This window comes from Diceros bicornis, chromosome 36, assembly GCF_020826845.1.
Source record: "Diceros bicornis minor isolate mBicDic1 chromosome 36, mDicBic1.mat.cur, whole genome shotgun sequence".
NCBI classification, from domain to species: domain Eukaryota; kingdom Metazoa; phylum Chordata; class Mammalia; order Perissodactyla; family Rhinocerotidae; genus Diceros; species Diceros bicornis.
This window is the reverse complement of record NC_080775.1, coordinates 11,999,877-12,025,785: the sequence shown is the minus strand read 5'-3', so window position 1 is coordinate 12,025,785 and position 25,909 is coordinate 11,999,877. Positions and strand designations below refer to the sequence as shown.

Here is a 25,909-nt window from a genome sequence, read left to right as displayed (position 1 = left end):
TTGCCACCTTCCAACCAAGAGAAGGCAGATGACAAGAGCAGAAGGCCTGGGGCAGCAGGCCCTGCGATGGCTCACTTGGCCAGCTCGAGCTGCCTTGATGACTCATGTGTCACTGTAGGTCTCCTCACTGTGGTGCTGCCTGTCCTAACCAGGGCACTCTTCCCAGCTGCTCCTCTCAGGCTGGAGAGGTCACCAGAAAAGACCAGCAGATCTCTCTGTGTGGACTGGCCTTCTACCATGTCACTGTCAAGAAACAACGAGATGTGGGCCTGGACAGAGGAAGGAACGGCTCAGGGTAAACGCTCAGTCCCTAAACCCACAGCTGCCTGTACAAGCGATTACAGAGGAAATGACACTGTATTGGTGAAAAGCTCTTGCTCTGAAGTTGAACTGACATGGCTCCCTGGCTCTGCCACTTGAACCGCTGTGTGACTCTGGGCAAGTGACTTAACCTCTCCATGTCTTGCTAGGTGAGCAGTAATATTAACTGCACCTTACCTAGAAGGGTTGCTGTGCAGACCAACTAAGGTGATGAATGCAAATAACTTAACACGTGACTGGCCCAGTGTAAGCACCCAATAAACGTTAGGGACTACTGTGGCTGTTATTATTATTGCCACTGAACTTCTCTCTCTCAAGACTAATTCTAAATGTGAACTCTAAAATGTATCCCTAGTAGCAACTCCAATAATATTTGATGAATAAAAGAATGAATGAATAAAAATGGCAGTGGCTTAACATTTTTATTTGTAAAATATTTGTATTTGCCTTTTCAAGGTATTTGTATTTTAAGGAGGGACTACTTCTAATTAGAATGAATTTCTGGCTAGCGAAAATTCAGAAATGAATAGAAGAGAGAAATGAAACTTTGCAAGAACATGAGAGCGGGATCAGCTGAGAGACCTGAGGGGCTGATCTGTCATGGGAGGCTGGCTGTGCCTGCGAGGCTTGGGCCTGGTGTCTCTGCTACAGGCACTTTTAGTATCTTCTCTCCTCCCCCTTCTATCTCTCTGAACATTCAGAAGTTCTCTGAACATTCAAAGTCTTTCTCCATAATTCATTCACACTAACGTACATTCGAGAAGCAGGAAACAATGGTTCTCTCTTCATACAGAGGAATTTTATACGGAAAGATACTGGAGTTAAGTAATCAGCTTAATTTTACTTTCTTCTTATGTCTCAAGTCCAGGTACTTAATAAATGTCTATTAAGCAAATTTATTGTGCTTTAGAGAGAGGGCCTAATAACATCTTCCATACGTGCCGGGAGGCAGGGGGAGAGAATGTTCTAGCAACAAACCTGTGAAAGCCCCCAGCCCCTGGTGTGGAGCCCTCAGCCTAAGCATGGCTCAGGCCATGGCTGCCAAGCTCACTCATCCTGCTCCTCTATCCTAGCTGCCTCATTCAAGACTTATTTCCAAAAAACTCAGAAAAGAGTTCTTGATGTCTTTGCTGCAAAATGACCTCTCATTTTGCTCAGAATGATACTCTATCTTCTTCCAGGAGACATCCAGCCCTGTTAGCTCAAGGTGAAAGCCAAACACCTGTTTTTCAAAACTCACTTAGTTCCTGGGGGTGCTTAGAGGCAGGACACAAGTATTTGCGGAATCCTGTGAATTTAACCCTGCTTTCTCAAGCAAATGCAACTGGGAACCAAGCTTTCTCTCCTTCTCTGATCAAAGGTCAGACGGGGTCAGATTCATGAGAATGTGAGAGCTGACGAAGCACTGGTCTCATTTCAGGTTTACTTGAGGAAAATTGAACGGGGGGGAATATGGAGCTGCCTGGCCCTTCGTGCAGACCCTCCTGGACCCAGCTCAACCACTGAAAGCAGCTTGAACCACTTCCCACTCGAGTGTGACGAGAGCCCTGGCTTTGAGATATGTCACGAGGAGTGAGGAACATTTGTACCGACCCATCTGTCCCCTCCTGGCCCTCTTGTGACTACTTTCCCTCTCATGTTTTAATGATGTAAACCAGATGACCAGACTGCATCACCAACAGACGGCTGCCCCGACAACAGAGGGTTTAGCACTGAAATTAAAACCCACCACGCACGTCTGCCACTGAATAACGATAAACAGAGCCACTCTCCCGGGCCCGGGTGGGAGGGTCCTTCTCCACAACATCTCGGATCCACCCCAGGCAGGAGCCACGGCACCAGCACAGCAGAATTCCAGGGCTGGAAGGAGCTAAGCCCACTCATTTGGGTCAGAGCCTCAGGTCCTAGGCCGAGCCCTCATACCCGATGGCAGCGGACCCTTCTGAGTCTGGGGCAGCGCTCCAGCCACACCACACAGCCTCCTCCGAGGAAGACTGAGAGTTTGCATTTAACGCGTGCACTTTCTGCATGTTCCTGCAAACTCCTTCATCTCATTGTTCATAACTCTTGTGGCATTCATCATATCTCACTTCGACATTATTTGTACGTATTTCTTACCTTCATAACTAGATACTAAGTTCCTTGAGGACCAAGATGTTGTCTTATTCATTTTCAAGTCCACCTAAACACACACACATGCTGCTGTATAGATAGCAGGTGATGGACGAATCTATGTAGGATGAATGAACAGGGTAACACACAGAATGAAATTTTCATAAACCGCTATAAAGAGTACCATCCATAGACACAACCAAGTTTTTGGTTTTCTCCATTCTTTGTTAGTTCTTCAGTATTTACAACAGCATCAAATATTGACTGTGTTCCTCAGTCATTAGTTAATCCATTCTACAAATATTTATTAGAACCATGCATATTCTTTCCCTCACCCACCAACACTCGTTACAGGTCCTGCAGCCCAGCTGACAACACTCAGCCCTCTGTTCCCTGCCTTCTCCCCTGGGATTCCAGGGCTGAGGCCTTGTGAGTCCTCGCTCAGGGCCCCCTCTGCCTTTCCCCTTCCCACATTTCACCACCCAGGGGGAGCCTGCCCTCCTGTTGAGCCTCTCCCTGACTCCACCTGGAAAGGCAGAGGGATTCGGCTCTGGGGTACCACGTTGGGGGCGGGGGGCAACTCTGTTCAACCACCACACTGCAAGGAAAGGAAAAATATGGGCAAAGGAAGCAGAGAAGAAGAGTGGAAAGGAGAGGCCATTGTGATCCCCAGCATCTGAGGGATGTGAGGAAAAGGAAGAGGGGAAGGGTCAGGGTCAGGGTCAGGGTCAGATGGAGAGAAGCAGCAGGCAGGAGGACCTGCATTTGCCTGCTCATCCATCCATCCATGCGTCCACCCACCCACTCACTCATCTGTCGGTCTACCCACCCATCTGTGCATCCATCCACCTGTCCATCCACCCATCCATCCTTCCATCCATCCATCCGTCCATCCACCCATCCATCCTTCCATCCATCCATCCGTCCATCCACCCATCCATCCATCCATCCACCCATCCACCCATTCGTCTGTCTGTCTTGTCAATTGGTCTGTCTATCTAGCAGTTACCGAGTGGCCATGAGAGCCAGTCCCTGGGCACCGCACTCAGGATTAAGCGGAAAACAAGACAGTCCTTGCCCTGAAGGAGGTGGCTATATATTGGAGCAGGGAGGCAGGAACTAGGGGGTAATCCTACTTCTTCAGTTTCTGGAAACAAGCCCAACTCGTCACGTGTTTTTGGTTTGATGAGGATGAGAGAGAAGCACAGGGAAGCAGCAGGCAGCTGAAGAGCTGAAGGAGGCAGGGGCTTCACAGGAGGACCACGCCCATCCTTCTATCCTAGTCCTTTCCCATCCTCGTGCGCTGACCCCGGGAGGCTCTCAGGGGGCCCCCTCCTCCCCACTCATTCTCAGAAATAAGTGCTCAGTACTCAAGAGAGTAGACAGCTTCCTTGCCAGCTTTTCTGGGTGAGGGCCCCTTTCCCAGCCTCGACTCCCACATTTCTGCTTTTCTCAACGCAGAAGCATCTCTGTCTTCACCCTGTCCTGTGTTCCTAGGGCTTGGAAGGTGGGCCAATTAAAAGGAGTGCAGGCCCCCCTCTCTAACACCTGGGTTCAAATCCCTGCTCTGTCTCATCTCCTGCCAACCTCCATCACCTTGAGCAAACTGGCTTAACTGTTTGCACCTCGGAGTTCTCAGCTGTGAAGCGGGACTACAACAGAACCCACCTCTCAAGGGTCGAGATTAAATGCTTCAATACATGCAAAGCTCAAAGAACAATGCCTAGTATGGAGTAAGCTGAGAGAGGAAGCTCTATTCGCTAGATAATAATTGCAATAATTTACATCAAATAATGATGATAATGGTACTAAGAATAAAGCATGTGCCAGGCCTGCTTCTCATGCTTTACATGTGATCTCTCATTTAGTGTTCAGAACAAACCCGTATGATGTGGGCACAGTTGTGACAGAACATGTTACAGACAGAGGCAACTGAGGCATGGAGAGGTTAAAGCCCTGGATAAACGGAGGAGAATTCTGCTCTCTCCCCCAGCCAGTGTGGCCTCCCCATGCATGTTCCTTCTGTCCTCTTGGTCCTGTCTGGAGCTCTTCTTCCCTCCTCTCCCTCACTGTCTTGGTCTCCATTTACTTCACTCAACTTTGCACGGTGGAGAAGTCGAGGGGGCTGGGAGGGAGGCGGAGGAGGGAAGGCTGTTAGAATCCAGCGTTTCAGCGGAAACGTGGCTGGGGCATCAGAAAGAAACATTCACGGGCTCCTGGCATTTGCCCATGGTGGCCTCGCTAACTTCCACAGGACATAAAGCGAGAAAAGCTGCAGGGTGAGCGCACTGAGTCCAGTGTGACCAAGTGTGGGTCTGAGGGACGCATTGACAGTAGTGCTCTCTGTTTGCTTTATGGGCCCTCAAGCCCCAGAGTGCTCAGGCCGGAACCTGTGATCTTGACTTCATTAGGAGCTAAGAACCAAGGTAACCAGTAACCATGTTGCAACTAGGTACTAGGTCTTGCTCTCTAAATCACTCAATTGGTCCTTTAATTTCTTCATGTGATTTCCTTTTCCATCCAGTACCAGAATCCCAGGCATCAGAGATCACTGGATTCAGTTTCCTATGAACAAACGGATCCATGGCCTCCTCCTTCTCAATGCCGAGCGTGTTACGTGGCTGTTTCCATACCATGTTTGTCACCTTAATTCCGGGGTTCTTAACCAGAGGTCCACTGATGGGATTCAGGGGGCCTGTGAACTCCCTAAAATTTTATGAAAAACTGTGTGTGTGTGTGTGTGTGTGTGTGTGTGTGTGTGTGAGACAAGAACACAACTTCTTTGGTGATAGATCCTAAAAAGCTTAAGAACCTCTGAGTGATGAAGATAACCTAAAAGAGACACAAGTCCTACTAGAAAACCATCAAATGAGATGCCTGGGGTTGAGGCAGTGATTGGAACAGGAGGAATCACGAAGAAATTAGAGCTGAGGAGGGACGGCCAGAGAAAAGAAAAAAACAATGAAAAAAAACAGCTTTTCCTCCCATTCAGAACAAAGAGGAATATACAAACAAGGCATCGACAGAAAGCCCAACAAGCCAGAGATTCTCCGAGAACATCTGAGCTGACCATGCCGAGGCTGGACGCAGGAAACCCCAGGCAGCAGGCACGTGGAGATCCAACGGGAACTCACAGTCACGTGGGTCCCACTGCGGCCTGGACATTCTCTAGTCCATCCCTCTAGGAAGAAACCCTCCCTGTGAGCAGCGAGGACGTTCCTGCACCACCCCCAGGCCTTCTAAATGCCGCTGATGTCTCATGTCTCCTGCCACCCTCACATCACAGGACTAAGCCCAGGGTGTGTTAGAGCTTGGGGAACTTGCACAGGCCAGAATGTTTCCGGACCTCAGTGCCAACAGCACACCCTTGGTGATGTGTTTTGGCTCTTCCTGCTCCTAGTGCCCCCATGGCCAGCAGTGTGGCCATCTCCCTTACCATCCCTTCCTATTTAGGGAAGGGGGCTTGGGGACTACGCTGTTTCTGGAAAAGGCATTTGCCCCGAGTCAGGAAAGCAGTTTGGGAAGCTATGTGAGGACACACTCGCACAGCTTCGTCCTCCACCTCCTTAACTGTACCAGCCTTGTCAGGCACACAGCATCACCGTCTCTTCAGACCTCCAGCTGCTCCTGGATGGCACAGGAGTCCCGGCCTTCGGTGAACTCCGTGCTGTCAGTCACCAGGGCCCAGCTGACACCGGTGGCCCCACAGGCTGTCTCCATGGGGGTTTCTGCTTCCGCTCACTCTGAATTCACATTTCTGGTTCTTTGTCCCTCTTCTTTTTTCTTCTGGGGTGTGTGAGCGCATCCTGCCCTTTCCTCTCTCCCATCTCCCTTCTCGGGCGCCTCCTGGTTTCCTACCCACCCAGTCCCACCTTCCCCTTCTCTAGGCTCCCACACAATCATCCAGAAAGGGCACCAGATGGAGAGTGGGGGAAGCTGCTTCTGGCTTGGCAAATAGCTCTTTTCTGAGAACCACCACCACCACTTTTAACCTCAGGAAGCACCCAGCTCAGATGGGCACCTCTCAAACCAGGGGCAATAATGTGGGTGACTAGAAATGCAAAACATTTAAATAAGTTTTATGAAACCCAACAGTGTGCCAAGATGACAAAAAAAAGAGGAGAATACAGGGATTCAACTTTCCTTTCATTACTTGGGGAAAGAAGATCCTTCTCAAAATGAAGAAATGATGTACAAAACAGATGTGCAATATGCCTACTTGAAACTTAAGATTTAAAAAAAATTATTTATAAGAAGAAGGGCATGAAAATTTAATTTAATGTTCACCTTAGGTAATTTTGTGTCTTATTGTTCATAGCAATTACCATAAATCTGCATATCAATAAGCGAGAACAGATGTCAGTTGTTACAAGTGCTTGCCAATCAGGTCTGTTAAAAAGTGACAGATGGGTGGTTATGGAACATTCTCATAAGGCCTATTAGCACATTCGCAGGAAGCATCTAGAGTGGAGGGTGGGAGACTCGGCCTTGGGAAGAATTCCGGATCTTTGCGGGTCCACGACACACACTTCACAACTCAGGAGTGTCTCAATGCAAGATTCTCAATAATGTTTTTGCAAATGTCTTCTCTCTTCTCTACTTGTCACAGACACCCTCAGACAGTCTTCTCCGGGAACAGATCTCAAATTGATGAAAGGATCATTAGGTTGTTGTTTTAAGCAAATATTTGCACTCTACAATTTTATTGTTATTTTTAAAATTTAGACCAGCATCCTGAAACAGAATTACTACAGCTTTATTGAACATCAGAAGCAAAGTGAAACAGTTGCCTCTGTTTTATTAGCAAAGATACTCTTCTTCTGCCATAGCTTCATAATCTCAATCATCTCTTTAATCACAATTCTTCATCCTAAAAAAAAAATTCCCCTAACAAAAACAGTCCACTCTTAACAAATTTGAAATCATGTTCAGAATGAAGGGAGGCAGTTTTCCTGTTACTGTCTCTGAATTGCTTCTTTTTGAACAGTTTTGGGGCGCTCTCTGCATTACTTATCTACAGCTTGGATTTGTTTGTTATTTGGCCTGTTAAACAGTTTGTGAAGGCGAGTCACTGTGTTTACAGAACATACTTGAATTTGCTGAGACACAAAGCACTGTTTTACAAGCTTCGGGGCAATAGAGAGCTCAGGGTTGGGATGGATTTAGAATTTGGATCTGCCACTAGCTTAGTGACTTTGGCCAAGTTTGTTAATTAACCTTTCTACTAAGCCTCAGTTGCCCCACCTGTCAAACAGGATACCAATGGTCCCTGTCTCACAAAGTTGTGATATCTGAGGATTCTGTATCCTAACCCATATTATGCCATTTACTGGTCCTGTGGGCTCACATACGTTAGTGAATCTTTTTATACTTCCATTTTTCCAATTGTAATGTAGTGACAAGGTGGTGGTTCTGTCCTTGGCATGCTGTGAGGATAAACTACATGATTATTTCAAGGAGCTCTGTTAAAAACAAAATTGTAAAACACTACCCTTGTTTTTCTAAGATGATAGTCTTTTGAGATGATAGTTGTTATAACAAAATTAATGACCAAAAAGCCACTCTTCCCGTATTCCTCGTTCTTCAGGAAAAATCCAGACTTTGAGCCTAAACTCAGACCCCAGGATTCTGAGATTTCAGAAATTCATGGAACAAATACCACAGTTGAGTGAGACATGGACAAGTTTTTATTAGATTTTTTAAGAGGCAAAATAAATCAATCAACTTCAAGGATGCACAAAAAGTATACATAAGCTCATAAAGATTTTTCCTAATCTATTTTCTGCTTTTAAATTCCATATTTAGCAAAAGTTCCCTTTTATAAAATCGTGAAACATTTGAAATTATTTTTAGTTTGAAAGGAAAATAAGTTTTTTTGGGAAAAAAGAAATATAGTTGACATCTCACTCAATTTTATTGATGTAACTACTTAGTAACTTATCTAAAATTCCTTTTTCTGCTTCTTTTTTTGGCTTTATTTCATTTTCTCCTCAAATAGAAAATATTTTACTCATTTAAATGAGACATTTTAGACTCTGGTGATAAACTTCAATCCCCAGAAGGAAAGACCATTATATTTCGAGGGCTGTTCACAACAAAATATTGGTTTCAGAAATGATTTCATTCCTTGGAGATGGATTTCCGTGTTGGATTACTTGAGTGTTACATATGGAGTTTATTATATGGTGCTGTAAGACATGAAAACTGCATTTCAATTGTGTAGGTGCCCACTTGAACTATGCTAGAATCTCAATCATTCAACAAGTATTTGAACCTCAGGTGGAGTCTGGGATAGATGACATCTCGGGTTCCTTCATATCGCTTCTACCGGATGTGTTATGTACCACACACTCTGTAACATGTTTGATGCTGTACAAACTCTATTTCCAAATCCTTGACAACTCATCTGTGAAGATACTGTCATTAGTTTATATCATGTTTTTTGGCTTAGATGTAAAGCTAAAGCCAAATTTCTTAATTCAAAAACCAGGCATTTCACTTAAGCTCCACTGGGAATGTATCCAAAACATACATTCCCAGTGTTTGTCGGTTTATAAATTTATTCACTCATCCACTCAAAAACAGTCATGAGCACCTCTTAGAGGCGTGATGGCTGAGTTCGTCAGCCCAGACTACGCCCTCTCGGAGCACCAATGTTTCGAGAGTTTTCAGAGAGGTGAGGGAGGAAGGTAAGGAAGTAAGGGGCTTTGGGGGAAAGAGGAAGAGGGCAGCCCTCCCACATTTGCACATTTGGGGAGTTGGGGGAGCTTCCCTAGGAAGTGACCTCTTTACCAATCCACCATGTTCACTTTATGACACCGGTCTAGATGACTGGCAAAGACAAAAGTCAAGTTCTACTTTTGGGAGAAGACAAAAGAGCAGGAGGCCACATAACTTGACTTTATTGAAAAAAGAAACATCCCAAACCACTATGCTTCCAACACTTAGGAAGATGAGACTTGATTATGTATTTGAATGAATGGCACCCTTTATAGAAATCGCCAAGCACACACAGCCTTGACATCTACATTTTTGTATTCCAAATATTCAAGGTGATGGCAGATAATGGACTGCTCAGCATTTGATCTCACAGCCTCTGCAGACTCAGTGTGTTGAATTTAATACGTTCACGGTTCAAGAAAGGGGTATTTTGGAAAGCCCAGAGGTTTACAGAACGCCTTTAAATTAGCCGTCTGCTCCATGTACCTTCTAAGGTGACTCCCAGATACCCTTAGTTTTTAAATGAGCACCAGAGCATGTAAATGCTAACATCCTGACCTGGAGTTGGTGAGGCAGAGGCGCGCACAGTCTAATGAAAAATGACCCAGTGACCTCCTCTGCATCATTTAACCATGTGTGGAAAAGCCTGAGGCTTCCTCTAAGGAAAGATCCTAATTTCCAATCTGGGTGGGTCCATACTATTAGAAGAAAAACAAATCTTGCATCGGCAGAAGATGTGACAAATCTTAGCATTGACTTTAGAGCTTGCAGTCTGGAGGTTTTCTCTTTTTAAAACACAGAAAACTGCCTGAATATTTTACTGATGTGTCTCCAATTCCCTTCACAGAACTAAAAATAAATTAACCATTTAATGTGATCTTAGCTCCAAGGCCAGCTTCCCAAACTGTATTCAGAAAGATACTGTTGAATGATTTAACTACTCATTTGAACATGTATTTTTTCTAATAATCCAAAAGCTGTATTACAACAGAACAAGCTGGTGGTTCCAGTAAATTTAAAGCTCAACGAATAATTCAGCAGCATTTTGACTCTAGGCCAGTATGTCCTGTCAGACAACAAGTTACCATTAGCCCGTGAGGCCACAATGGAAGACTAGGCCGACGATCACAGAACACATGTGAGCAGAAACCTACGTATGCTCGTCGAAAATCTATCCAGATCCATTCAATGTGAAATAAGAAAAAAACCAAGGATATGTATTTGGAAAAAAAAAAAAAAAACGGGAAAAAAAGAATTTTCATAGTGACAGATAAAGAAATCTGGCTTTTATTCTGCACATTCAGGTTTCATTTCATTGACTCGGGGTGTTCCTGATTAAAACAAACTCTGCTTGATCCAATGTGCCAAAAATCTGTTCTCCTTGCCCTCTCCCCCACCTTTTTGGAATCAAACAAGGAAAAAGCTTCCTGTTCCTCACGGCAGGTTAATGGCACCTGTGTTCTGATAGGCGGCGTGGGCTGCCTCCCCTGGCCCCATGGTAAGTTAGGATATCAGCCTGGAAGGTGACACAGCAGGAGTGACCTTTCGCTAATCACTGCGCCTCAGTTACTACTGACACAGCTCATTATGAAAAGAAAGCCTTCACGAGCTGGCTTTCAAACCCAGTCCCACTTCGATTTTTCTCAACAACAAAGATTACTCTTTCACATAAAAGCGTCTGATGCACAATTCTGTCAACTGGGGTACTAACGTAAAAAAGGCACCCTGTTAATTGTCTGCGGTTATCAGGCGACTGCAAACTGTATCAAAGATAGGCCTGCAATCTTGGCTTTCATTACGGAGGTCAGAACATTTTTATTGACTGTCTGTTATTAAAATTTTAGAAGGATGTCGATGATTTTGGCTGCCCTGGATATACAAATCCTGTTGGAAATTCCCCAGTAACCAATCCCATTAAAAACAAAACACTGAGTACACTATGCAGGAATTCTCAGCCCCCTCATTTTACAACTTGGAAACGCCAGAGGTAGAGGAGCAGCTTCTGAGCGGCTGACTCTAATTTTAACACCTAAGCCAGAAAGCAAATAGGACTGGTAATGACTCTCCGTTCTTCTTGTTTCCTGCTTCTCTTTGCCCTCTGAACCCACCCCAGATTCAGACAACAGCATGGTCAAAAGGAAAGGCGTGTTTCATGACTTACCAGCCATTTGCTGAATACCACTGAATGCACCCAGGTTGCTGGAAGAGGTGGCCTGCTGCAGAAGCTGCAAATGAACGTCAAAGGGTCCCGTCAAAACAACGTGAAGATGAGGACAAAGGAACTTCCGAATTAAATTGGGGGCACATCCAGTTTCCTTTACATTTATGTAATCGGTTACTGCTGCCTATTAAGGGACTGAAGGTTCCGAGAGTTGGGGCTGTAAATCCATATTAATGTCTAATCTCTATTAAGATACACAGACACTGGGGAAACTCAGTAACATTGCTGCCTTAAAACAATTAATCAATTTACTCTTTCTAACAACCAGGTGTTAAATCCACTGAAACCAAAATGGCGTGACTAATGCTCTCTCTCTGTAGCCTGGTAGTTACCGTAACTCATCTCTGTCAATCAAGGTCTATCCTCTCGGTCTCTTCCACTTTCCTTCACAGCTCAGATTACTTCATCCTTCGTTAGAAGCACATGGATTCACTGACTCTTGGGCCGACGGAGAAATCATCACGGTAACTACAGACATAAATATATCTATTCACAGCTGTACAGTTACAGCTCTGACTATGCCACCAAGACAATGGTCACCCATTTTAAGATGGTCTTCACCGGCAGAGAGAAACATACCATTTGTCAAAACTTCAAGGTACCTGGTGCTATGTACGTTGATGCTATGCATTATAAATGGTAGCATCTTTCTTTCTTTTTTTTTTTTTTTTTTTTTTGCTGAGGAAGACTCGCCCTGAGCTAGCATCCGTGCCAATCTTCCTCTATTTTGTATGTGGGTTGCCGCCATAGCACGGCCACTGATGAGTGGTACAGGTCTGTGCCTGGGAACCAAACCCGGACCGCCAAAGTGGAGCACGCTGAACTTAACCACTAGGCCACGGGGCCGGCCCCTAAATGTTAGCATTTTTTAAAAAAGAAACTGACATACCCGTGAAAAGGTCTCTGCCTTTTTGCCTAGAGCTTTTTTTTTTTTTTTTGAGGTATTTTATATTTATTGTTTTTTTTTTTCTTTTTACTTTTGGACACCCTTCACCCATTTCTCCCATACCCCACATAAAACTTTCAAAAACACATTTTTCCCCCATGTAGAATCAGTGGGTTCCACAAGGTAAAGGCATGTGGCTACCATTCTAAAGTATTCCTTTATTTGCCTAATTCAGTTGAATTATAGGTTAACTTAGGTGCTATACTAAGTGTTTGACCAAACTTATTGATATTCAGGTAGAGCAATATAGACATAATTTGTATGTGGGGGCAAGCATGTAACTGTTTCCTATATTCAAATGTACGTGGATAACAAAAAGTATAGATTCACCAAATTTATTATTAAAAAATTATTATCAGGAAACTATGTGCTTAGGAGGAACAAGATGAATTCACTATTTTAAAAAGAGCTTTCAGAATTTATTTGGAGCTCTGCAGAACATAAGGTGGAGCACTGTCATTCCTCTGGGTAAGTATAGGTCTCTTCAGTTCGACAGGAAGAAAACTCCATGGTAAATATGACTCAAAAATGGGCATCTATCAGTTGACTTAAAAGCTCCAAGTAGAGTGGAATATCAGTGGTTGATTAAAGCTAAGTCTTAGGTACAATGATCTTGTGGGGATTAACATTAACAGGCACCAGAAAAACGTCTGTAATGTTCGCTCATGCTTCTCGACTCGCTGGAATACGTTATCTAGTATATTACACACACACACACACACACACACACACACACACACACACACAGAAAGTGAGGAAGAAGGAGAAGCTAGGGATTATCCATTCAGATAGAAATCCTTTATTTTGGTTTGATTTCTTGGGTTTCCTATTCTCTTATAGTTGTAAGCCCTTATACTCTCCTCCTATTAGATATTTTTAAAAAATTAAAGTAAAATTAAGTTAGCTTTGAAGATATTTTGAGGAATTATTAATACCTACTGAGGTAAATGGAAATACCTGGACTGTCATTAACCTATTACCCAGGATTCTTTCCACTGATAACCATTCTCTGGTGAGCCAGAGTCAGACTCTACCCCTCAACACAGGGGTAGGGAATGCCTTAAAGGGCAAGCGTTCTTTCAAAGAAATGGACTTTCAATTGAAAGGGGTAGAACAACCATGGCTGAGAAAGAATGGAAGCCCACAGTAGCGGAAAATGTTGTAAAGAGCGTATAAAAACGTGTTTTTATAAATGAGGCTGAGATCACTTCTCTTTTAGGATACAGAAGTAATTTTCAGACGAGATCAAAGAAACATGTGCCAGAGATTTCTGTAAGCCGTGGGGCATGGGAGATGTGCCAGAAGACCAGGGACAGGCACATGTGTCTTGGTTTTCAGAAATGGTGGAGCAGGAAGCTGGATTCTTAGAAATTACGACAAGATGAGCTTGGCATCAATCTCTGATAAAAATTCTGGTATGCGTAATTAAATAGAGGGTCTGTGAACAACTGAAAAGCCCAAGTTTGTGAAAAGCAAAATTATTGTTAAGCTAGATTCAGTTCTTTTTCATAAAATTTCTAGACAGACAAAGAAAAAAATATGGCAGAGCATACGCAGATTTTAGCAAGACATCTGACGAAATCTCTCATGGTGTCTTTGTGGATATGATGGAGGAATGGCGAGGCTATGACAGCAAACTCGGTCAATGCTTAATCCATGACTCAGATGAAGACCGAGAAGCATGCTCCTCCTTTATTAACCAAACATCGGCTAAATAGCTATTATATGCCAGACGCCACTAGGCGCTGGGGGCGGGTGGGTAAAAAGAACGTAAGCCATATCTATCCTCAGAGTCGCAGCATGGCAAGATAAAGAGAACACGCAGAGGGCTGAAATCCCGCTCGACCACCAGCAGCATGATCTTGGGTAAAGTTCTGGAAGCTCTTTGACCTTCCCTTTCCTCACCTGTACAACAAGCAGGGTGATCTTACCTTTCAAGGTCATGGGGAGGACTACTTTACAGAACAGTACAGGGGCTGCTATAAAGTAAGGCTCATGGATCAGACCATCAAGAGAGGAACAGTTAAAATGTCAAGCGATAGAATTAGGACACCACACACACACACACACACACACACACACACACACACACACGCTGGAATAAAAGGCCCCATCTCTCAATATGAAATTATATTAAAAAATGTGAAGCCCAGCATTTAGGTTCCAAAGCAGAAAAATGGGAGAGAGTAGCCTGGTTTAACAGTAATTCAAGTAAAAATAAATAAAAACTTAGAGGAGAATTAGCTGCCTTCCGTCTTGTATGTGGCATAGTTACTACAAACACCACTCTCTCAAGCTACATGATGATATTTTCAAGTCCACACTAGGGGTCACTGCTCTGTGCTGTTTCCATTTCACTAAGGGGATTGTTTTAAATTCTGGTTGTTGTATTTTAATGAAGACACTGACAGAGTGAAACTGGTAACGTAAGGAAAAACAAGAAAGTGGAAGTTAGAAACAATGAAATGTTAAGGGATGGCTAACAGAATTGGGTCCATTTGGCCTGAAATAGGATCTAACTTTTTGGTCTCAAAGAAAGAAAGAAACATTTGATTTCGTCAACAGAGCTCCCCTGGGAAGGCCCAGGATCACTTAATGGGAGGTCCAAAGGGGTTTCATTCGAAGTCCCAGTGTGGACTGGACTAACCTGTGGGGTCACGAGCTCTCTACTCACAGCTGCCTCAGTATCGTTAAATAATCATCTATCAGGCATGCTGTGTCCCTCCTACTGCAGGATTTTATGATGCCTCTGAAACACTCGTTAGAAATTCAGCCTTGTGGGACTCTGCTCAGTCTACATCAGGCAAGAATTAAATTAGTCACATCCTCATGCTAATCAATTTAACTTGGAAAAATATTCTGCATCAACGCTGATTTCAACAATTTCCTGAGATGCAAAGTGTCCCGAAAACGAATTCTTGAGCATCCTTAGGGGACAGGTGTGTTGTCCGCGTTCCAGTGGGGGTGCTCCCCTCTCCTGGGGAGCACACGCTGACAGGCGTTCTCCAGCACTTACCGCCAGGTACTGTGGGGTGAGTCCGCCCAGCCCTGTCAGGTTCCCCCAGGTGGCAGTGTTGAGCTGCTGCATCTGCTGTGCGAGCTGCTGCTGGAGGCGCCTTTGCTCTTTGTCCTTCTGAGTATCCGCGAACTTCACCACGATGGGCGAAGAGCAGCCCTGGGGTCAGACACAGCGGAAAGTGGAGAAGGAGTTACAGCCTAGTCGAATCCTCGCATGATACTCAGTCAGCACTGGCTCTAGCTCTCTGAACTATTTTGGAGCACATGGAATGGTCTGGAATGGTTTTAAAATGGTTTGATATTCCTTCTTCTTCTCTTAAGAGTACCATCAAAGGAAAATTCCAGATACTGCCATTGGTTTCTTTGGGGATCTGGTGGTCGGTGAAGCCATTTGCTTTCTTGCTCTGATTATTAAACTGCCTCTCCTTCTCTCTTCCTTCTTGTCTTCCTTCAACCATCCCAGGACCTCCTCAGAGACAAGAGACCTTATCAGTATTCTTTAATTAAGCTTCCTGGTTCGCATGTCTGAAAGATGGACTGGTCTGTGTGTGTCTGCCTGTTTCCACGTGTGATCACGAGACAAAGAGGGGGATAAGTTGTAATGGGAGTGAAAACGCCTCTCATTCATTTATTTTTTCACTCTTCTCAATGTTCAGTTATGCATTTTCGAACTTTGAAACTATGGGAATCATGTCAATCCAGCAATATAATAGGGAGAAGTGGATTTCGTTTTAGGAATGTGGATGAAGGAAAGAGATCATCAGAGAACATAAGTACTGACCAACATAATTGTTCTCATGTTTTCAGAAAAGTCTCTCTTCCTTCTGTATCACATCTACTCTATCCACAATCCCCAGAGCTACTGGACATCAAAAAAATCAGAATTCTAGTCAAAGGAGATTATCCTAAATGGCAGAAGGAGGATTCTACTTGGCTTCCTATCCTAATGAATCTCACCATTCTAGAAGCTTCTTTCAGTTTTCATTTCCTTTAAAAGGCAAGGAGTAGGGGTAGTGAGCGAGAAATGACCAAGGGTTATAAAATAGGACAAATTCAGGTTTGTGAGAGATCAAACCATCAGGGAGACAGAGGGCCTCACACCTCAAGCATGAGGACTTCCCTTCAAAAACACCTTTTAAATATTTACTACTTGGTAAATACTCAGCAGAAACATGCTCTCCTCCCTCCTCACTCTCTTCTCTTTCTTAGTATAGCTTGCCTACACATTTCATCACAATTAAAGCCGCTAAATTTTGCTGAGGTAAAAAGAAGTAATTCTACCCAAGTGACTAAAAAGAAAATTTTCATTGAAACTCAGCATGATAATAGACCTCTCTTTCCTCTCAGAAATTTTATATTCCTATTTAAATGAGCTTTTCCCTTCCCTTGGGGTCATTTTTCTTTCTCCTAGAAAACAAACTTGCTTTTTTTCTTTTCTTATTACCTTGAGTAGTTACTGGGATGTAGCTATGAATATGTGAGGCTGTTATGTCTGTTACTACCAAAAAAATCTGTGACCAGTGAGGTGACTGTTTCAGGGTTGAACTTCCAGCCTGTGGGTCTTCAGCTCTGGTAGCCACAGTCAAAGTACAGAATATTAAATTGCATAAAAGTAATATTTCCACCATTTAAAAAATCTATACTTCATTTTTCTTCATCTGCTCCATATTTCAGCACTTCATACTTTAAAGAGAGCAAAATACTCTGAAGATGGAAATTACATAGAGAAAGGGTTTTGCATGGAAAAGGGTTGTTATTTTGTATCAAATTTGTTCCATAACAAATTATAGCATTTCCCTCTAACAGTACACTTACTGTTGTTTTTTCTTCCTTAAATACCAAAAAATGATAGAAAAGCAGAAAATTAGGCCAATGGATTACAGCTCAAGAACAACTTATTTAAATCATGAAGGGGAAAAACGGGATGGGGACAGATTGGAGGAAAGTGGGGAAACAGAAGGTACGATATAAAAATTAATTATTTTTAAGAATGTCTTTTTTTAAATTTTCACATTCATGTCATTTAGAATTCGACTCTTGGTTAAAGATGTGAGTCAGAGCCCTGAAAATAACATAATTAATTAAAATAAAGAAAAACAACAAGCTTCAGTTGTACAACTATAACGTGATTGCATAATATATAATCTTCCATTTATATGTCAATATTTTTGAATTAAACAATAAATTTAAGCATCTGAGGGCCCCTTTGTTTAAATATGGATGTCCAGATTTAAAAACAAGTGCAAATTTGATGTTTTATAATGGAGATATTATACAAAAGATCGAGGATTTCTTATGAATAAATACACCCCATTCTCTCTAGCAGATTCTTGTCATTCTGAGAGCCTGTTACTTCTTGGTTTGGGTTCATACTCAGTTCTGCTTCACGTTCTTGAGCTCTCCTTCTGCAGAAACACAGGAGAACACAGACCCCCACACCAGCACCTCTCTGGCTTTATTTGGGGGGCCCTGAGTGGCCTGAGGGGTAGCAGTGTTTCTAACAGAGCTGAAAGAATTTAGGTTAAAAAATTATCGAAGGCGAGACCAATTTAGGTACAAATCACTAAATTACTGGAAATAAAATAATAAGAACAAAACACATATATGGAAGATAATAAATACAAGTAAAGACTTTCTTTTTCCTAATAGCATTTTCATTTTAATCTCCAAACCGAAATGTAGCTGGAAATCAGACTGATCCATAATAATGGAGCAGCCTAAGTTAGGAGAAATGGGAACAAATCATTGTCACACAGGTAAATGCATGTCGTACAAGATTAGATTCCTAGATATTTCAGATCCTGCTAATTATTTCCTATCATGGCTGATTTTCACCCGAGCTTGCCTTCAGGTGAGGGGGTGTGTATGAGTATCTTAAAAATGCATTGCACTGAAAGGAAAGCACAATGATTATATAAGATATGTTAGGAATATCAAAGTCAAAATTACGTTTGAAAAAGACAATAGGCTTTGCAATGCTGATATCAAAACTCAGAAAAGTACAGTAAACACTTAGTGACAAGGCCATGCACTCCTTTCCCCCCTTCCACCCACCTTGTGGCTCGCTATAAAAAATCGCCCACAAAACATGACGCATAATGATCACTTAGCTCCCAGCATGCTTTGGGAGAGGCAGCATTGCAAAAAACAAACAAAACAAACAAACAAAAAATAAACCCCCCAAAAAATGGAGGTGAAAAAAGAAGCTCAACCAATAAAGAACTGTTGGCACATTAAATAAAATTGAAAATATTTTTTTTCAAAAGAGGAAAAACATAACTTCAGATAACACCACAAGGCCACCTCCAGAAAAGATCACCCATTCACAAAGATACAGTATACAGAATACAGCAGAACATGCGCTCCCAGATGGTTCTATCGGACAATACAGAATAAGTAACAGCATATCACTCTTGGAATGCTTTTGTGCAAAATTCTGAAGGGCTGTGACCTAAATCACAGACTAGAAGTCGAGACCCATCTATCTGCCTGTGTGGGTGAATACCCAACCAGCGTATTTATCCTCCCCTAAGGCCACTCTTTCTTATTAGGAGACCAAATTTGAGCCTTTATGTTTCTTTGTTATTGTCCATTTTTTCGTAAGGAGACAAATCTCATTTTTCAGGGGACTCTCATACATTAACATTTTCAAATGGTCAAATGAAGTAGGAGAAGTATTAACTTTTCCCAACATTCTTGATGCAAAAACAATTCTGTTTGACTAGATTAAAGATACGTTGACCCCACATTTGAGGGGGGGGGGGGGAAAGAGAAGAAGAAGATGAACCCTGTGAGTTAGCACAGGGCAGGCTGCAATTTGGGCTGGGGGCTGTTCATCCTTCCTCCACACCACGCTGGGCTGGGGGACATCGTTGGTCCTTTAGGTACAGAACAATACGTGGTTTCAACTGCATCATGACTTGACTTGGCAGGACCTGGGCCAGTGCAATTAAAGGCTCAAAGAATAATGTCGAGCAAGTGCAAGGTTTGACTAAATGCATTTCAAGTCATTAGGGGAAAAATTGAGAGAGAGAGAGAGAGAGAGAGAGAGAGAATGAATATGAATGAATGAAAAGAGAGATGGTGAGAGTTGAAATCTGTGATTGTCATGTGAACAATCCACGCAGGAGAGAATCGCTTTACCATTCCCCATCATTTGCACAAAGAAAACAAAGAAAGGGCAGATGATACAATACCTCCATGGTCTGAGACTGATGCATAGTTTTGATTGCATTCTGTGCCATTGCCCTTGTAGAAAATGTGACAAACGCACAGCCTGTGGGAAACAAGGGACAGGGAGCAGGAAAGACAAAAAACAACAAGACAAAAGGGTTGGACGCTTGTTAAACCAACACAGTCTACGAGAACTGCCACAGGACGACACTGTTCTCAGTAGTACATAAAAATAAACAACTTCTCTCTTCCGTTTTATCTGATTTTGCTTTTTACTCACAGTGCTGACTTGCTAATCTGACCGAAGCAGAAAGATTTATCTATTGATTAGTTTCTTTTTTTAAACGGAGACGAGGGGAAGGGAACTGGGTACTTTTTTAGCCATGGGGGTTGGAAATGAGCAAGACCTAGTTTGCATTTTCTAAAATAAAAAGTTGCGATTTTACATTTTCTCCTTGGCTGATTATCTTGACTCAGGGCATCCACACGTTAGGAACTTTGTATTTCAAGTTTTAGCGTTGATTTTTAAGCAGCAAATAATAAACTCCTCACACCAAGGGCAAATTAGCAAATAAATTCCAAGAGCTCAAAATGTCAGCAAATCAATATATCTACTTTCTTCTGGGTAGTTAAGAAATGTGTATGTATAAATATACATTGATGCTATTCAAATGCAAACAAATATACCAAATCCTGCACAAACTATTAATTAATTATGAATAGAAACAAATGCTCTATTATTCTGAGAATATTCAATAGTGCATATAAGGTAAAATTTAAAAATTTGCATCTGCTTTCTTATTTGTATCAAATCTTCATGACTTTTGCAAGTTGCAACTTTCTGATATGTATCAGAGATCTGACCTAAAGTCTAGCATACCCAAGACAATGTACATTTCTCTAAATATCTCCTGTGAGACCCATCCAGCTTCCCATGGTTATTTTTCTCATGTGCTGTAAAAATATCTAGAATCTATAGTGCCTGCTCTGGCTCCTGGTAGCAGCCTCAGCCACCAGGCAGGTCGCTGCTCCAACTACACGGCTCACTGCCCTTTTCACTAATAAAAACAGTGCCTTCTGAAATTTACATTTTATTCATCATGCACCCTTGGGCTTCTTAGAGAAAAAGACTGTGAAATTAATGCAGATTCAGGCTGATTTTATAATAATACCACAGCACACTAAAAGCTTAGCTAAAGCAACACAGACTTATTTCACTTATGATCTCTAATGACTTTAAAAGTGCATTGATTTTCAGCTGCTTTAGCCTTGCACAGTTTGAACTTAGGTATCAGAGAATAATTTAGTGTTCCACTCAATTTCCTCAAGACATTATTATTATTACTACTTAAAAGATTTCCAAATGAAGCAGATCTAAACACTGAGAGGCTGCAGCCTGGTGTCATCTCAGAGTGAACGTGTGAAACTGAAATTCCGGCATCAAGAATGCGAGATTGTCGCCCCTGTGGCCGGTAAGCCAGATAGAACATTCTACCCCCAAACAGCCCACAGACTGTTTGGTTTATGTAAATCAATTTGTGAGCCATAAAATACATTTTCTTCTTTGGCTCTGCATGTGTTCCTGGTGAGATTATCAAGTCAATACTGTATTAGCACCTTTTCATCAAACAGCAATAAGAGAAAGCAATTGCCTGTCCATCACCCTCAAAGCACAACAACATCCAGTCATGAAAATAAGTCAATGCATTTTTTTGCATCATGCTGTAATTTTTAATATGCAAAAACTCTGAGTACATGGGAGATTCATCTCAAATTCACCTCTCAGTTAAGCTGCACCTATGAAGTCTGAAGTCTGGCGGGCTATGAATGCTGAGCTGTTTCATATAGTTCTGACATTAAAGTGGCTGATGAAGCTTACTATTTAAACATGCTGCCTGTCCTTCTACTGGCTGTAGCCTTTGTCATCAATAAAAGCAATTTGGCAGCCTCCTCTAAGGCAGCTAGATGATGTGTGTAATAGGGTGTGAGACAGATGAGGGTACCTCTTCTGGCTTCCATATTGATACTCAGCTTTAAAATTATAGAGTCCCAAATTTGACATCCGTTTCCAAGTAATATCTCTTCAAAAACACTGTGATGATCACCGCCATTATTATCAGAGGAAATAACTCAGATTTTTCTTTTTCCTTTTCTTATCTTGAGAATACAATGGATGCAAAAGCAAATAATCTCATGGAGAGATATTTGAAACTGTGTGAGCCTGGACTAACTCTGCTTTTAATAGTCAAGAAGATTGTTGCATTCACTTCATTTGCTCCTATTATCCAGGAACACGTGCCAAACTGACAGTTTCAACTGGAGGTTAAGAATGCATAAAAAACACAGAATGTCAACAAAAATCAATAAGGCACAGTTTATGCACTTATCACAATTTTGGAAAAGTAGAACTTTTGTAAGTAACTTAGTGAGAAAGATATAGCAATTACCAGGTCTCAAAAGAAAAGTATTAGCAATAGAACAATAAAACTATATCTCTATCAACTCAAACCATTGACCTTTCTTCTATAAAACCTGCAATTAAAAGCACTACTGATGCTTCCAATTATACGATCCTTATCCCGTCCAAAAAAATGATCTGACAAATCTGATGACTTCTTTAACCTTTTTATTCTATTGGCAGCGGTGCAGGGAGCGAGAACTTGTCTCCTTAGGGGCTCTGTCAAGTTCTGTACTGTGTGCTGTGCTCAGCAACTTAAGAGAGAAAATTACTGTGTCATCTATAAGGTGAGAGCGCATGTTGAAAAATTTTACTCTCCGTGCGTGCCATTCGGGCTGAAGTTAGGCAACTGTAGAACCAAATGTCTCACAGGTTGGTAGCTTGTTAACCTTTGTAATTTCTCTGCAACAGGAGGCCGTGGTATAGTCCTATGGCTAGATTTTAATTTTCTTTTCAACACCACTGAAAACATTGTGGTAGCTTTAGGACGAGGCCTCAAATCCATGGCTTTTCAGTAACGTAGGGTCACATAAATGCCTACCACCAAGATTCGCTGCTGGCTGCTTCTACAAGCCAACTAGATGACTTTCCATTGGACAGAAATAACTTAGGTCATAACTGTCCCCTTCTTCTACTAAAAAGGAGCTTCTGGATGCAGTGGAGATCACTGGGTCTCGACAGGACAACTGCTCTGATCTTGTAAGGTCAGCCCTTAACTGTTCTAAACTGTCGTATGCGCTGTCTCAGCAGTCAGTTCTCTGGCTGCTGACCAAAAGGCAGGAGAAACTAGATTCTAGGGTGAAAAAAGATTCAGGTACACAAATAATGAAGCTACAATTTTGGGGGGAGGTGAGGTAAGATAGGCTGTATATTACTGTCTTAAGGCCTCCAGACACACAGTAGAATAAATAAATAAATAAAAAATTCCATCTGTAAATGTGGCCAACCTGGAATTTACCTGGCAATTATTTATCGTCTCCACTTTCGGAATGTCAGAGATTGCTAATAGAAATGAAAGGGGCTGAATTCCTCTTATTTCGGTGAGGTTGCCTTCTTGCTGCTAAAACAGATAAATGATTGACTGGGGAAAGGTTTCTCAAAGTAATTTCCTCCTACAGACAGGATCTAAGGAAAGCACGCAGCCCCGTCACAGAGAAGATTTGGGAACACATCTATTACACCTGTCATTTCAAATGCAAGGCTCTCTTAACTCAGGTGTTCTACCTTTGTTTCCTGGCTGCAAGAGAATTTTGCGAGAACTAGATGAATTCTTGCTCTGCACCAAAAAAAAAAAAAAAAAAAAAAAAAAAAAAGTGCAGGCACTTTTAAAGGCCCGGACAATGCCTAGGTCTCTTGCTTTTCTGCTACTTTGAATGAGGAGCAGCAGCCTGCTATATTTCAACTGAAAGAAACATAATTTGAAATACCTGGCGCAGTGTGAAGGAGATTTCAACCTATGGAAAACTGGTTTATAAATTCCCATTCAGCCCAAGAAAGATCTTCCTGCAGCCAAGGCTCCTCACCGTCTCTTTCTGGCAGTGGCAGGGTTTATTAAGCATGTGCTATCAATATCATACTGGAGCATCAAAATTAAAATTCTGATCCACCATCCCCAGTGTTGGGGTAGTTTATTTAAAACTGGCATGGAGAGAGCATGCAGAGTAGGACTTAATAGTCGGCAAAATCCTTGAGATGAGATTGGAAGACTGTATTCAGAGCAAGATAAGATGCAGTTAATAATCTGGGAGGGATGTGATAAAAGTTTCCGCATATCTAAATGTTTAGGTACCATGCGGGCAAGACTAAAATGTTGCAATCAAAACTAAGTCCTCTCTGTGTACATGTTCTAAAAGTCAAAAGCCCTACCCTTGATATTCTGATCAGATTTAACAAAAACAAATGAGGATTTAATGGCTAAATCCAGTCTGTGCTCACCAACATCCGTGAAAATATTGCCAATTCATTTGTCAGGGGTTTTGGCAGGAGAATGTTGGAACACCATAAACACAGCTGGAATATTCTTAAACAAGCAGAAAGTTACCTTAAATGGCAGTGAAGATTTGACTACGGTTTATGGGAAAGAAAAATGAAATCAACTCCTTCACTGTCTGTGAGTTACAGATATTCAGTTGTCATGGTGCAGAAAACCCTGTCGATTGTACCCAAATAGTCCATTCTGACTGTGGGATTATGGGTAAGTAAAAACATGTGTATTTTAGGAAATCAACACACTTAGGTGGCGCTGTCAAATAAATGCACTGGCTTAGAAGCCTCAAGCTTTGATTTTGAAAGCAAACATCTCATTTGACTTGCCGCTTGTGGGCTCCTAGTCTCCCTGATATTTGTTGAGCAGCCTCAACACACTTGGCAGGTGCTAGACGCTTGCTGTCTATGTACAGCCATGACAATTTCCTAGGGAGGGCGGGTCTATCCTGGAACATGGCACAGATCTAGGTGCTGGTGAGTAACAATGGGACTTTCAAAATAGTCTTTCTTGCCAATATGTAGATTATGTATTTTTAAAGACAGTGATTCTAACTGCAAGTATAGCAGGGCTTGATAGATACAAAGTTGTGGGTCCTGGCAGGCCACTACTCTGATTCAGTAGGGGGTACTGAGTCAACAAGCCTGGAGGAACCTCAGCTTAATACCTATCAGGGAGAAATTTCAACTATGGATGTGGCAGGGAAGAAATGACCTTAGAAACCTGTGGGGGAGGCTGCCATGCTAATTGCCTTCTTTGTCTTCATTCTTATAGCTGAACTGGGCAGAAGCAAAAAAAAAAAAACAAAAAAGGAACCACCCAATGGCACCTCTCCCTCATCATAATCAAATAGTTTGATTTGACACTTTTTTATTGACTGGTTTAGTATGAGAAGGTACTTTCCAGAGCAGCCGAGCTTTCATTTCACTTAATTTTGATATATTTATTTTCTACACAGCTGAGCCAGCAACAGGCACTGAGACCAGAAACGCTGAGTGCCCTTTATCTGCAGTGCCACCAATGAGAGACACTTATTAATATTTGATTGAAAATGGCAATTCTTTAATGAAAGCAAAATAGTAGCACGAAAGAGAATTGTTCTCTGAACAAAGACTGATTCAGGAGCAGTCCCCTGTACCCAGGAGTCCCTGGGTCCTGCTAATTGAAAAACCTACCACTGTCTGTCCTTATATTTCAGAACAAATGGTTATAAATGAGTATTTTCTTTTTTGCCGTAGGGAATTCTCATCAGTTCACCAGAAATTACTTTTGTTAAAAAAAGGGGAGGGGGACAGGAAGGAGTTCCACTCTTTACGTTGAGCCAGCATGTGCATAAAATACTGAAGAGAGTGCTCCCACAACTTGTTTCAGAAACAGGGAGCTTCTGGTGACCAACACTGGTTCATCAACCAAAGGGCAGATCAAATTAGCCAAGTTCTCTTGTCAAGTACTGTGTCCTGCTCTTTCCTATGTAGTTTTGGTTGCTTTAAAAACTTATCTACAGAAATAACTTCACATACGCTCAGGGAGCTCTAGAGGCTACAGGCCCCAGTGCTATTCATTGCTGTCCCCACCGGACAGATGGAGAAACTGACAGGGAGAACCATTCCATGAATCGGCCCAGCCCAGCAGTGGGAGAACAGAAGCCAAGAATTCATACTTCATGGTCGAGGTCTCTACTAAACCATACGGATGGTGTGCTTGTCCCAAAAATCTACATCAGTAACTAATGATCCACTATGAGATAATCAGGGCAGCTATTTTGACTGCTGCCATTTACAAACGGGGAAACTGAGGGATAGAGCCAGGAAAATGAATTACCTACGGTCACATTTCATGTTGGAGAAGTTTAGGACTGGACCTTGGGGTCCTGACCTCCAAGCCACTCTAAATGTCACTATGAACAATTTAAGGAACTTTCTTTCTGTTCTTCCTCCATGCTATATGCCTTGGTGA

General features: G+C 42.3%; 1 protein-coding gene across 6 annotated transcripts in view; it reads right to left on the bottom strand.

Moving 5' to 3' along the window:
* Window positions 1-25,909, bottom strand: part of CELF2 (CUGBP Elav-like family member 2) — a 308,590-nt gene that overhangs the window by 50,678 nt on the left and 232,003 nt on the right. For all 6 annotated transcript variants that reach the window (XM_058532399.1, XM_058532404.1, XM_058532400.1 and 3 more), the window contains exons 6-8: window positions 19,535-19,614; window positions 15,337-15,495; window positions 11,315-11,378 (exon numbers count right to left, since the gene is read on the bottom strand). In XM_058532399.1, coding sequence (XP_058388382.1) covers window positions 11,315-11,378; window positions 15,337-15,495; window positions 19,535-19,614 — 303 coding nt within the window. The remainder of the gene's footprint in view (window positions 1-11,314; window positions 11,379-15,336; window positions 15,496-19,534; window positions 19,615-25,909) is intronic.